General features: G+C 43.2%; 1 protein-coding gene across 1 annotated transcript; it reads right to left on the bottom strand.

Moving 5' to 3' along the window:
- Positions 1–4,664: 4,664 nt before the first annotated feature.
- On the bottom strand, positions 4,665–11,211 carry LOC310794839 (putative oxidoreductase YccK; the record flags this gene model as incomplete). The annotated part of the gene is made up of 7 exons (XM_083656892.1): positions 4,665–5,074; positions 7,847–7,940; positions 8,227–8,306; positions 8,913–9,060; positions 9,347–9,442; positions 10,187–10,287; positions 11,100–11,211. 7 exons carry the CDS (start codon positions 11,209–11,211, stop codon positions 4,665–4,667), a joined length of 1,041 nt encoding a protein of 346 aa, XP_083513018.1.
- Positions 11,212–12,452: the final 1,241 nt, after the last annotated feature.

Below are 12,452 nucleotides of genomic sequence, written 5' to 3'. Positions count from 1 at the left end.
ACCACGCCTTTTAGGCGTAAAATTATGCACCGTCATGCTCATTGGATAAGTGCAATAAACGAATCGCACGCTTGCCTTTTTAGCTCCAATTCCAGTGATCCCGCAAAACCAGACGAAAGCCAAACGCTCTGCCCCCCCCCCCCCTCCCTTCATCCAGCCTGTCTGTCTGCATTATAGGCTATTATTCCATATTATTATGCTTCTCAAACCAATCTAACTGCAGTTTCAATACTGCAAGCATGTAAATACGCTACACTATAGCAAGATCAAAGTGAAAATAATGTTCTATGCATCAGCTAGAAAAATATAGCCTATTAGATTGGTGAAAGTTTGTCCAGAAAGATATCATTTTCTCTCGCCTGCTGCAGGAAGGATGATGCACATAAATATACCCTACATTATGTCAAGTCATTGCATAAATGTGTTTTTATTGTAAAACTAAATGTGAAATAGGGCCAAGTTATTGGACGGACATCACAGTATAGCAGATGCCATTAGAAGCGCGTTCTGAAGCGTGTTCCGCTGTTACTTCTCTAAATCACGTTAACTCGACAAGGGGTATATATATGCCCAGGAGGACATATATGTTTCACATAGGGTGGTGTTTTCATTTCGAGGTTTTATTTGGTCCAATATTGAAATGTTGACAATGGCAGGCTGTGTTACCATTACACATTAATTTAGAACTACCTTTTATATCTATTTTGGCTCATTTGGTGGCTATTTAGTAGCGAAATGAAGAAACACAATGCATGCTGGGAACTCAGAGAGAGAGAGAGAGAAGGGTGACAGAGAAGAAGCAGTGAAGGCAAAGAATAGGCCTGCTTTTGAAAAGCGCAAAGCGCTAAATGTAGGCCAGCTCCCAAGATATGACTAGGCTGGTATTTAGCGCCGACACGCCCACTTTGGGACTGCGCCACGCCCATTCGGCCTAAAGCGCATTTGGCAGCCTAAAGCCTATTGCTATCTTGCCGAAACAGGCGCAAGGCACGTTTTTTTGCGGTTAAGGCCCGTAATAGCGCCGATGGCCTGTGGGAGAATAGAGCCCGCTGCGTCTCTTATGCCTGCACCCAGTACTACTGTTTTTGACCCCGCCCCCCAACCTCCCCACCACCACCTTTTTTCACCACTAGAGGCAGCAGGGTGTGGAGAAACTCTGGTTTTGGTCTGTTTGAGCACAGACTGTTTTTTAACCCTTTTTGACCCTGAGTTAGATGGTTCACCACCAATAAAGGGATGGTTTCTTCACAAAACCTGTCTGATGTCTTTTTTTTTGAGGTTTTTACACTTGAAATGTGAATAAAAAGTAACGATGAAATGAAAAATGACTTTCACTGAAGAATAAAATTGAAAATAAAGACTATTACTAACTAGATTCCTACCAAGACCATAAACAGAGGTGTGAGCAACTTTACTCGAGTCACAAGTCAGTATTTGCATTTGAGAAAATCTTAATAAACAAAGTAAAAAATATATAAATTAATATTTAAATATTATTAAAATAAATAAATGTATGTATGTATAGCCTTAAACTAGAGGGAGGAACTAGTTTCCTTATAGCTTCAGCTCTTCCTGTAGCCATCCTGGAGGCTTTCTTAACTATTTCTGTCCAGGCTTTAGGAACAGTCCGCACAAACGACTCTTAGGACCTCAGACTGTTCTGTCCTCTTATATACGAATGTGCATTTCTGTATATAGCGCTGAGACACCTACTCGTGTGTGTGTGAGAGAGAGAGAGAGAGAGATGTTTAAGTGCCTGGGTGAGCACTGAAAGCCTACTGGAGCACACAAGCCCAGATCGTCCACATGTTGTGCATCTTTCATGTGTGTTAATAATTGAAAAGCCTATTAAAAGATTCAAACTGCCTGCAGCACGTGTGCTTATATGGCTGTTTGTGAGAGAGTATATTATATATATATATATATATATATATATATATATATATATATATATATATATATCATATTATATATATAATATTATATATATATATATATAATAGTATAGTATATTAGATACTTCTGTGTCTAATTACAAGGCCTCCTTATACCAGATTAACATAATTTACTAAATGCTGGGCAATAATTCAAGATGATCATTCATTCGTTCATTCATAAAAAAAATCATCCTATCGTGATCGGAGTAATTGTATCAAATTATCTTGACACAATTACGTTGTCTAAACGAATGATAAAAAGCAAATACTAATCAAAATCTCTCACAATATGAGATGTGGGACAAAGGGAAACTTGTTTGGAAATTACAGCATTTGATTTGAAGATCAATGTGATTATTGTGTGATTTTGCATGTTGTCGCTGTGGTGTGAAAGCCTCATATCTCCAAAATGTCAACTTTTCAGAAACTCAGAAAAACAGCGTTGATGTTAGGTTGGCCACCTTCTTGTCTCTTTCAGTTGATCAAAAGCCGCTTTAAACCGGTTTCATCAGCCCAAGTCTGAACATTTCAAGTTAAAACATTGGAGGTTTCATGTCAACAGGCTCAGCAATATGTTCGCAGATATTGTCATATATCATATAGCTAGAACACTTTTCTATGATTATCCTGATATCAATATTGCTCTATACAGCCCTATAACCAAGTAACTCAACTGTCATAGTCGCCTATTTAACCCACTATATTTCTACATCTGATATTTTCTGTGATGGAACTTGAAGATTTGTGGCTCTATCCAGGGTTCAGTCACAGGTTAGCATGCTGTTCACTTTTCCTTCCCCTCTGATGTCCTGCATGGATCTGATGAACCTCGCTTCACATACAAATCAGCTTTAAGACATAGTTATATAAAAAAGTCTCTTATTGAAAAGTGTATGAAATAGATTCATAAATGCAGCAATGAACATACACGTGCCAGTCAAAAGCAGGTGACCATTCTGAAGTGTGACTTTGTATGAATGCTATATAGTGCGAGCCACCATATACAGTACAGGATCCTCTTTGTCCCTGACTGTATCACCACAGCCCTTTGTCTCCGCTGTGCTGAACCCCAGCTGGCCCGGGGGTCACATGATGCAGGAGGTTTGATGTGATGTCTTTGGATGTGTTTGACGTTGACCACGGTCCTATAGCCCAGCAGGAGTCTGTCTGCTTTCTGAGCGTCAGCTGGGTGTGTGAGAGTGTGTGTGTATGTGTGTGTGTGTGTGTGTGAGAGAGAGCAAAAACGACAGAATTGTGTGTTGTGTGTGTCTTCATATGTGTGTTTATGGATTAGTGTCTAATGTATATTTCGTGGTGTTCTCATATCATCTGTCAGGCCAGACAGTGCTACAGGGCTGACAACTCCTTCCCCTTCACTGAGCCCCCACCCCCCGACATACACACACACACACACACAAACACACACAAACACACACACAGCCGGGTTCACAGACACAAAGGAATATCAACTTAATTGTCTCATGCCATCAAGCTCAAGATTAGAACGAATAATAATAATTAATACGAATAATAACTATATTTATATAGCACCTTTAATAACAGATTTCACAAAGTGCTTTGACTGACAAAATAAAAGCAGAATACTCTCTTACTCTTAAAAATTATTCATTGAAAATACAGTAAATAACAGTAATAAACTGTAAAAGAAGAATAAAAGATAGAATTAAGAGATAGTTAAGATAAGACGTAAAAAGACAATAGAAAGATGATAAAAATTATAAAAAGCCAATGAGACAAAAAGCACAAACTTTATTTAAACAAATAATTAAAAAGGTAAAAGGTTGGAAAATACCAAGAATATGTAATTCAACAAAAAAAATAGAAGGAAATGAGGCTTAGGAAATGATTGTATTGCAAATACTGTAATACTGCACTGTAGCGTTTGCATATTGTACACACAATATAGAATACAATGTTGGAGAATATTGGAGATTCATTCACAAACTAATAGTTGTTTGAATGTTTTCTCTAAATTTTCTCGAACTAAAAAACACATTTTGACACCTTAATGTAAACAGCGAAGACGTTTGCTTGTGTCAGTGCAGACACACATGAAGACACACTGAAGCTTGTGTCAGTGCAGACACACATGAAGACGCACTGAAGCTTGTGTCAGTGCAGACACACATGAAGACACACTGAAGCTTGTGTCAGTGCAGACACACATGAAGACACACTGAAGCTTGTGTCAGTGCAGACACACATGAAGACACACTGAAGCTTGTGTCAGTGCAGACACACATGAAGACACACTGAAGCAGAGCAAGCATGAGCTATAGGAGAGGCTGCATCAACATGTTTTACTGCATCTGTTATTTAGTCGGTAAGATAACTACACCGTGCAGCAGATGATCTTTAGAAACAAGTTCAAAAGTATTAATCATAATTCTTGGCAATTTGTCTTATGTTATGATGCAGCACAGAGCAGCTCTAGCTTGTGTGTGGTGGAAACTGATTTGAATCTAAATTGACAAACACAACATGTGGGACAAATTCCAAGTAAAAGAATGGAGAATAGGCATCATCGACTGTGTAGTTTTCCCCATGTTTTTTCCACTACAGCGTCAAGCAAGACGCACTGTTTCTGCTTCCTCTCTCCACCTTCCTCTCCACCTTCCTCTCTCCTCCTCTCTCTCCACCTTCCTCTCTCCTCCTCCTCCCTCTTTCTGCCACATTCAGTAAGCCCCGCCCCCTCTTCCTCACTGTTTAGCGCCTGTACTCGTCCCCACAGTCCCCGATGAGCGCCATCAGGTCGCTGGAGCGCCGCGTCACGGCCTGCAGGGCGGCCAGGTCGTCCTCCGTCAGCCGGAGCTCGGGGCTGCAGCTGCGCAGGCTGTCGGCGATGTGTTGCCCCGCCCCCGCCACCCCCAGACGACAGCCCACGATGACCCCGCCCACCGCCGGCCGGTCCAGGATGCAGCGCGTCGCCACGGACGCCATCGAGCAGCCGCGTCGCTTGGCGACCGTCTCCAAGGTGACGAGGAGCTCCTGGAAGAGGCTCCAGCCGCCCCACGCGTCGATCATCTTCTTGTACTTGGAGAGAGAGGAGGTGTCCAGCTCCGCCTCTGACTTAGGCTCCGCCTTCCCCAGATAACGCTCTGACAGCAGACCTCCAGCTGAGAGGAGAGGGCAGGGAGAGAGAGGGAGAGAGGGGGAGGAAAGGGGAGAGAGAGAGAGGGAGAGAGAGGGAGGAGAGGGCAGGGAGAGAGGGGGAGGAGAGAGAGGGAGGAGAGAGCAGGGAGAGAGGGGGAGGAGAGGGAGTGAAGGAGTGAAGATGACGGGAGGGGGGGGGGTGTGAAGGGGGAGGGTGAAGGGGGAGGCGGCACGGAGAGGGGATGTGTCATCACCATTGGAGCGACTCCATCTTAGAAACCCACCATTTTACTTCTTTACCCCACTAACCCTAACTATAACCCAGCAGGATAACTATAACCCAGCAGGATAACTATAACCCAGCAGGATAACTATAACCCAGCAGGATAACTATAACCCAGCAGGATAACTATAACCCAGCAGGATAACTATAACCCAGCAGGATAACTATAACCCAGCAGGATAGTTCATATGCTCACTGCTTTTACATCATAAAACATCAAATCAACTTCTTCCTTGTAATTGTTCCACTTGAGTGACACGTATGTGTTTAATATGAGTAATACAACCGATGGGTAAATATAGTAGGGTCAAATATGATTGGCTTGAAGTCAATGTGCTGTATCTAACCCAGAGTATCTAACCCAGAGTGTGTCTAACCCAGAGTATCTAACCCAGAGTATCTAACCCAGAGTGTATCTAACCCAGAGTGTATCTAACCCAGAGTATCTAACCCAGAGTATCTAACCCAGAGTATCTAACCCAGAGTGTATCTAACCCAGAGTGTATCTAACCCAGAGTATCTAACCCAGAGTATCTAACCCAGAGTGTATCTAACCCAGAGTGTATCTAACCCAGAGTATCTAACCCAGAGTGTATCTAACCCAGAGTGTATCTAACCCAGAGTATCTAACCCAGAGTATCTAACCCAGAGAGTATCTAACCCAGAACCCAGAGTGTGTCTAACCCAGAGTGTGTCTAACCCAGAGTATCTAACCCAGAGTATCTAACCCAGAGTGTATCTAACCCAGAGTGTATCTAACCCAGAGTATCTAACCCAGAGTATCTAACCCAGAGTGTATCTAACCCAGAGTATCTAACCCAGAGTGTTATCTAACCCAGAGTGTTATCTAACCCAGAGTGTTATCTAACCCAGAGTATCTAACCCAGAGTATCTAACCCAGAGTATCTAACCCAGAGTGTTATCTAACCCAGAGTATCTAACCCAGAGTATCTAACCCAGAGTATCTAACCCAGAGTGTGTCTAACCCAGAGTATCTAACCCAGAGTATCTAACCCAGAGTATCTAACCCAGAGTGTATCTAACCCAGAGTGTTATCTAACCCAGAGTGTTATCTAACCCAGAGTGTATCTAACCCAGAGTGTATCTAACCCAGAGTGTATCTAACCCAGAGTATCTAACCCAGAGTATCTAACCCAGAGTATCTAACCCAGAGTATCTAACCCAGAGTATCTAACCCAGAGTATCTAACCCAGAGTGTTATCTAACCCAGAGTATCTAACCCAGATTATAAAATGGCTCTCTCAAATCAAGCAATCTGATTGGTTCACAGCCATTGTATAATTCCAGTAACCGAGTTCAATAACCCATGGCCATGGGTTATTGGTTGCCATGGCAACTCTCTTACTAAGAGAGTAATAATAAGGCTTACCTCAAATGACAACGTAGAAAAAAAAAAATGGCGGAGACAGCTGTCAGATCCTTGTGAATCGATCTTCGCTTATAACTTTACTAATACTTCGCAGAAAATGATGTTTTGTACAAGAATAGATGCGGGCTAATGTCTTCTTTGCAAAAGAAAGGCTGTTAACTCCGCATTTAACCCCGCATTTAACCCCGTAACGTTAGTTGGTGTCGGGCAAGCCCTGAGAATGCAACGCTGCGCTCGAGCTGCCTGGGTTTCCAGAAAGCTCTCAGCCAAGCGCCAGGATTGGCCAATGTCAACTTCAGTCTCCAGAACGATCCAATCAAATCACCCGCACGTCTATCTTCTTGCTAGAGGTCCCGCCTTACAGTAGTGTTTCAACTGACTCTCAGAATACCATGCCAGTCGGACTTATAGTGTTATTATTATTATATTATTATACTTGGAACCCTTTTATAAAAGCAATATAGCACTCGAGCAGCGTGTGTTGTGGAATATATCCCCCTGCTCAGTTGTTATCCCACTCGGCCTGCGGCCTCGTGGGATAACAACTGATATATTCACCACAACACACTTGCTCTCGTGATATATTGCTTAAGTATCTAACCCAGAGTGTATCTAACCCAGAGTGTGTCTAACCCAGAGTATCTAACCCAGAGTGTATCTAACCCAGAGTGTGTCTAACCCAGAGTATCTAACCCAGAGTATCTAACCCAGAGTGTATCTAACCCAGAGTGTTATCTAACCCAGAGTGTATCTAACCCAGAGTGTATCTAACCCAGAGTGTATCTAACCCAGAGTATCTAACCCAGAGTGTATCTAACCCAGAGTGTTATCTAACCCAGAGTGTATCTAACCCAGAGAGTATCTAACCCAGAGAGTATCTAACCCAGAGTGTTATCTAACCCAGAGTATCTAACCCAGAGTATCTAACCCAGAGTGTATCTAACCCAGAGAGTATCTAACCCAGAGAGTATCTAACCCAGAGTATCTAACCCAGAGTATCTAACCCAGAGTATCTAACCCAGAGTGTATCTAACCCAGAGTATCTAACCCAGAGTATCTAACCCAGAGTATCTAACCCAGAGTATCTAACCCAGAGTGTATCTAACCCAGAGTGTATCTAACCCAGAGTGCCGTAGGTCAGGAGCTGGATGTTGTTTGCCAGACAGAATTCCTCCATCCTCGCTGCTGGTCGCTGGTCGATCAGGGAGTACTGGACCTGCAGGACAGACACAGACATGAGTACTGGACCTGCAGGACAGACACAGCCATGAGTACTGGACCTGCAGGACAGACACAGTCATGAGTACTGGACCTGCAGGACAGACACAGCCATGAGTACTGGACCTGCAGGACAGACACAGACATGTACACGGTCCATACAGTCATATGTGTGTTAGTGAGAGAATGAGAGAGAGAGAGAGACAGACAGACAGAGATGGAGTCTATAGTAGTTAGTATATTATAGTGTCTAAAAGAGGTATACGGCCTGAAGGTAGTGGTACCTGGTTGCTAGAGATGCGGATGCCTCTGCTGGTGATCTCCTCCAGTCTCTGAGTGTCAAAGTTGGTGAGGGCCAGCTCTCCTGACACAGGAACCAGATGGAAGATGGAAAAGTCTCAATAAAAACACTGATCTGGGATCATAGAACAGGTCACTTAGCCACTAGTCTCGCTGGCCAGCCTCCTCTCCCTTCCGTCCGAGGAGTCTGGCGCCGCAGGTCTCCATAGTGGGATTGCGATGGGCGGCGCTTAGCGGCAGTGCCCTTGGAAAATAGTTTCAAACAATCCAACTTGCCGTTTTCCACGTGTAGCAATGAGCTAGCGTGTAGGTTTCTGCCGTTAGCTTGCTAGCTAGTTAGCGTTGTTGTTTTCCCTGAGGCGGCAGGGCACTATTTACAGCAACACACAGGGAGGAGGGAGCAGAAGCCGCTCTGATTGACATGGTCGGAGCCAATGACAGAGCTTCTGACATCCGGCTGCCACTGAAACCGATGCCTCCAATGGGAGAGCAGAGTAGAGCAGGGGAGGGTTTATCCCAGAATATGTCCATAGAGATAGCGAGGTCAGAAAGGTGTTGAGCTATCTTTTGTCTCTCTTTTGTTTAAGTGTGTGTGTGTGTGTGTGTGTGTGTGTGTGTGTGTGTGTGTGTGTGTGTGTGTGTGTGTGTGTGTTCAGTGCAGTAAACATACGTATGAGTCCCTCCTGCTGCAGGTCAGACAGGTGTCCCAGAACGTCCAGGTATCTCTTGTCTCCATACTTCCACCAGTGGAACTGAAGACAGTCCAGACTGTCCACCTGCATGCGAGCCATGGAGCGCCGCACAGCCGTCTCCACCACCTGAGCACAGAGGGACGCTTCAAGGCCTGCTGCACGGTTCAAACTCCAAGCTCAATTAAAGCTTTCAAAATAAAACCTTCAGTCAGACGTCCACAAAACACTTTGAAGCTTCTGAGAAATGAAATGATTTGATTTAAGAAGGTGGTGTAGTGAGTAGAGCCTCCTTCAGTCATAAGACCCAGATGAGGGAGGTCATCTTTAAAAAGACACACACTGCTCTCTAGTGGATGGAAATATGTCCACTGTAAAACATGACGGGGTTAAAACCTATTTCTCCCCAGCTCATCTTGCGATCCATCGGAAGCCATCCACCTGCTCTTGGCACCCATTTGGTCAGTCCCTGCAGAGCCGGGGTGGGACTCCCAGAGGATTTGGACTTCAGCTATGGATCAGACAAGGACTAGTACAAATTAGAAAGACTTTGAATGACATTGGCTCGTTTCTGACCGTTGCACTTTATTTTGACATCCACCAAGAAGGTTTTGACCCTGTTTGTTCCTTAGTTTGCCTTTACATGTATTTCAGCAGGATATCTAAAAATGTATGAATAGATTTCCATGAAAAATGGTGGACAGATCGACCTTGGGCCAAGGAAGAATTTATTTGATTTGTGTGATGATCCGTATCTGGAATTTCCACCATTAGACATTTATCATTTTTGTAGTCACTATGACGATGAGATAAAGAAGTGATTCCAAATGCCGGGTAAAGAAATCAATTCAACTTGAAATATAAGTGATAGAAATGATGTATTTGGGTATAACAACAAGTAGGAGAATTATTCAGCATTGGCACTATTCAATTTGTAATGTAGATATGAGATTTAAACTTATTCTGCCATTTCTGTATGTCCTTGACTCCCTGGGTACGTCAAGCAATCAATCAATAAGTCAATCAATTTAATATCTAAAATGTGAATGTATAATTGACTATGGTACTATATGTTTTACAATAAAAATTTTCAGTTAAAGCTTGTGCAAAATCAAATGAGAGAGAGAGAGAGTCTCTGTGTGTGTGTGTGTGTGTGTGTGTGTGTGTGTGTGTGTGTGTGTGTGTGTGTGTGTGTGTGCGTGTGCGTGTGCGTGTGTGTGTGTGTGTGTGTGTGTGTGTGTGTGTGTTAGTGTACCTGGCTGTTGAATTGTCCAAATATCTCCTCTGCAGGCCCATAATGGTCTGCCATGTCAAATGTGGTCAGGCCAGCATCTACATAGGCCTGCATGGCTTCAACTAGAGAGAGAGAGAGAGAGACCACATCAGGGAGATTCATCTAGTTTCACAGAAAACTATAAGTTTCAAATATGTGTGCTTGTATCCCGTGGTACTGTACAAACAGACATAATGAGTAAGGGACTATAGGCAGAAATGGCGTGTTGTATTAATTAGTCTTCTTTTGTTATGCTGTAATGTTTTAGTACTAGATAGCCAGATTTTATTATGAAACTACAGTATGTGTGGTGCAATGTCTGTATATTTAATATGTCTAAGAGCAAGGACCACAACGGAATTAAGTTTTTATGTACTTTTGTGTTATCCTTGATGCCTTTTTTTAAAATTGCATGTACATTTAATGTATGGCTTTTTTTTTTAAACAGATCATCAAATAAATCTATCTATGAATGAACCTAGAGGATTCCCACAATGCATTGCCCTGGATATAAAATGTCAATATCAATGTGGAATGCTTTTCCTTCCTGCTGTAATGTTGCTTCATCGGATCACTGGATGTGAAGTGGCCATGATGGCCGCCTTCAGGACTGTGTTGTCACTGGTTACACACTGCCAGTGACAACACCTGAAAGAGACTATCAATATACATTGAATTAAACCATATGAAAAGCAACATAATGCTATAAATATGTCCAAAAAGCACAAGACATTCTGCTATGTTCCTGTAAAGTGATTCCTTAACTTCCACATTGTCTCCCCGGGCCCTGTCATTCTGTCTTGACTCTTGACTACACCTCTCTCAGTCTCAAATGTCCCTGATGATATGATATGGACCCCGGAGCCCGGGGGTAAAGTCCTGTGTGTTGTGTCACCTGCTCTGGCCTCGTCCACCGCTCCGTGCCCCCCGGACACCTGCCACATGCCGTTCAGCACCCGGCAGATCTCCAGACCACCGGCCAGTCTGACTGTGGGCACCGCGGACATACTGGCTGCTGCCTGCCTGCCTGCCTGCCTGCAACAATAATAACAACAGACGTCTAGATGTCCAAGAGCAGCACGTTTACTGGTTCATAAAGTAGAACAAGACATGCATGGAGTGTCAGTGTCGCACACAGTTATTCCTCATACAATACAACATTGTAAAAATATGTAAATGATTAAAATGCACTTACTTCGCGCTCCGAATTTATACTTAAAGGGTAGTTTACACGTAACGCTACTCACTGCAACAAAACTGTTACAAAACACTAAGGGCGTTTTACAAGAGCCACACATCTTGATATGACGTCCCTGAAGTAAACACTCGGGTGTCCTGTCCTCGCGTGCCCTCTGCTGGACAACAGCTGTCACTTCTCTTTAGGAACACAACCCGATCTGTCAGCTGTGATTGGTCGAACAAGGCCCACGTCAGAGCAAAACACGGCAACTGGCAATTCCAGCGCTGATGTCTGATGTCTTGTCTAGCCGACCAACTCTGTTTACATTTTAAAAACTGCGACAGTTCACAACTTTAACAAGACATATATTATAGCCTACATCAAACTCTTGAGCTACTTCTGCTCTCACTCAGAATGTCAAAGCGATGTGATGTAGGCCTATAGTTTTTGAGATAATGTTTGTTTGGCACAACTCATACTATTGACTGCCGTGGGGTTCCGCATTTCTGGGTGGGAAGTGACGTCACGCTGATCATTTTGCTATTGTAGAAAGCATTTCAAGAAATAACACAACTAGAGGTTCATCTTAGTGTTCTCATGTTCATTATGTTGGACATACCGGTAGTTCAATTTCTACTTCAATTTTTATGGTAAAAAAAAACTTTGAAGGCAAAATCACTAAACCGGAAGTGCAATTCCTGCTGGAGCAAAAAATCCGGCTCAATCCTGCTCTCTCTCTCTCTCTCTCTCTCTCTCTCTGTCTCTCTCTCTCTCTCTCTCTAATCATTTCCTTGTTCGGTGTGGCGCAGATTATTTTCTCCAGGTAAAGGTAGGTAGGCTATTGTAACAGCACTTTACTGACACTTTTACTCTAACTTGACTCTTTAATGAGACTGTTAACACCGTTAAAACTGTTAGCCTTTTTGCTTATTTAGACTAAAAAGAGTTTTCTCCGTGTAAAAAAAACTCTAGATTCAAAACTAGACTTGTTTACCCCGAAGTTATGAGGCCGCCGCGCGCGCACCGTCATATCAAATGAACACACCTAGAACTGACAATGGAGAATAA

This window comes from Poromitra crassiceps, assembly GCF_964638095.1.
Source record: "Poromitra crassiceps genome assembly, chromosome: 20".
NCBI lineage: Eukaryota > Metazoa > Chordata > Actinopteri > Beryciformes > Melamphaidae > Poromitra > Poromitra crassiceps.
This window is presented reverse-complemented; position numbering and strand designations above follow the sequence as displayed.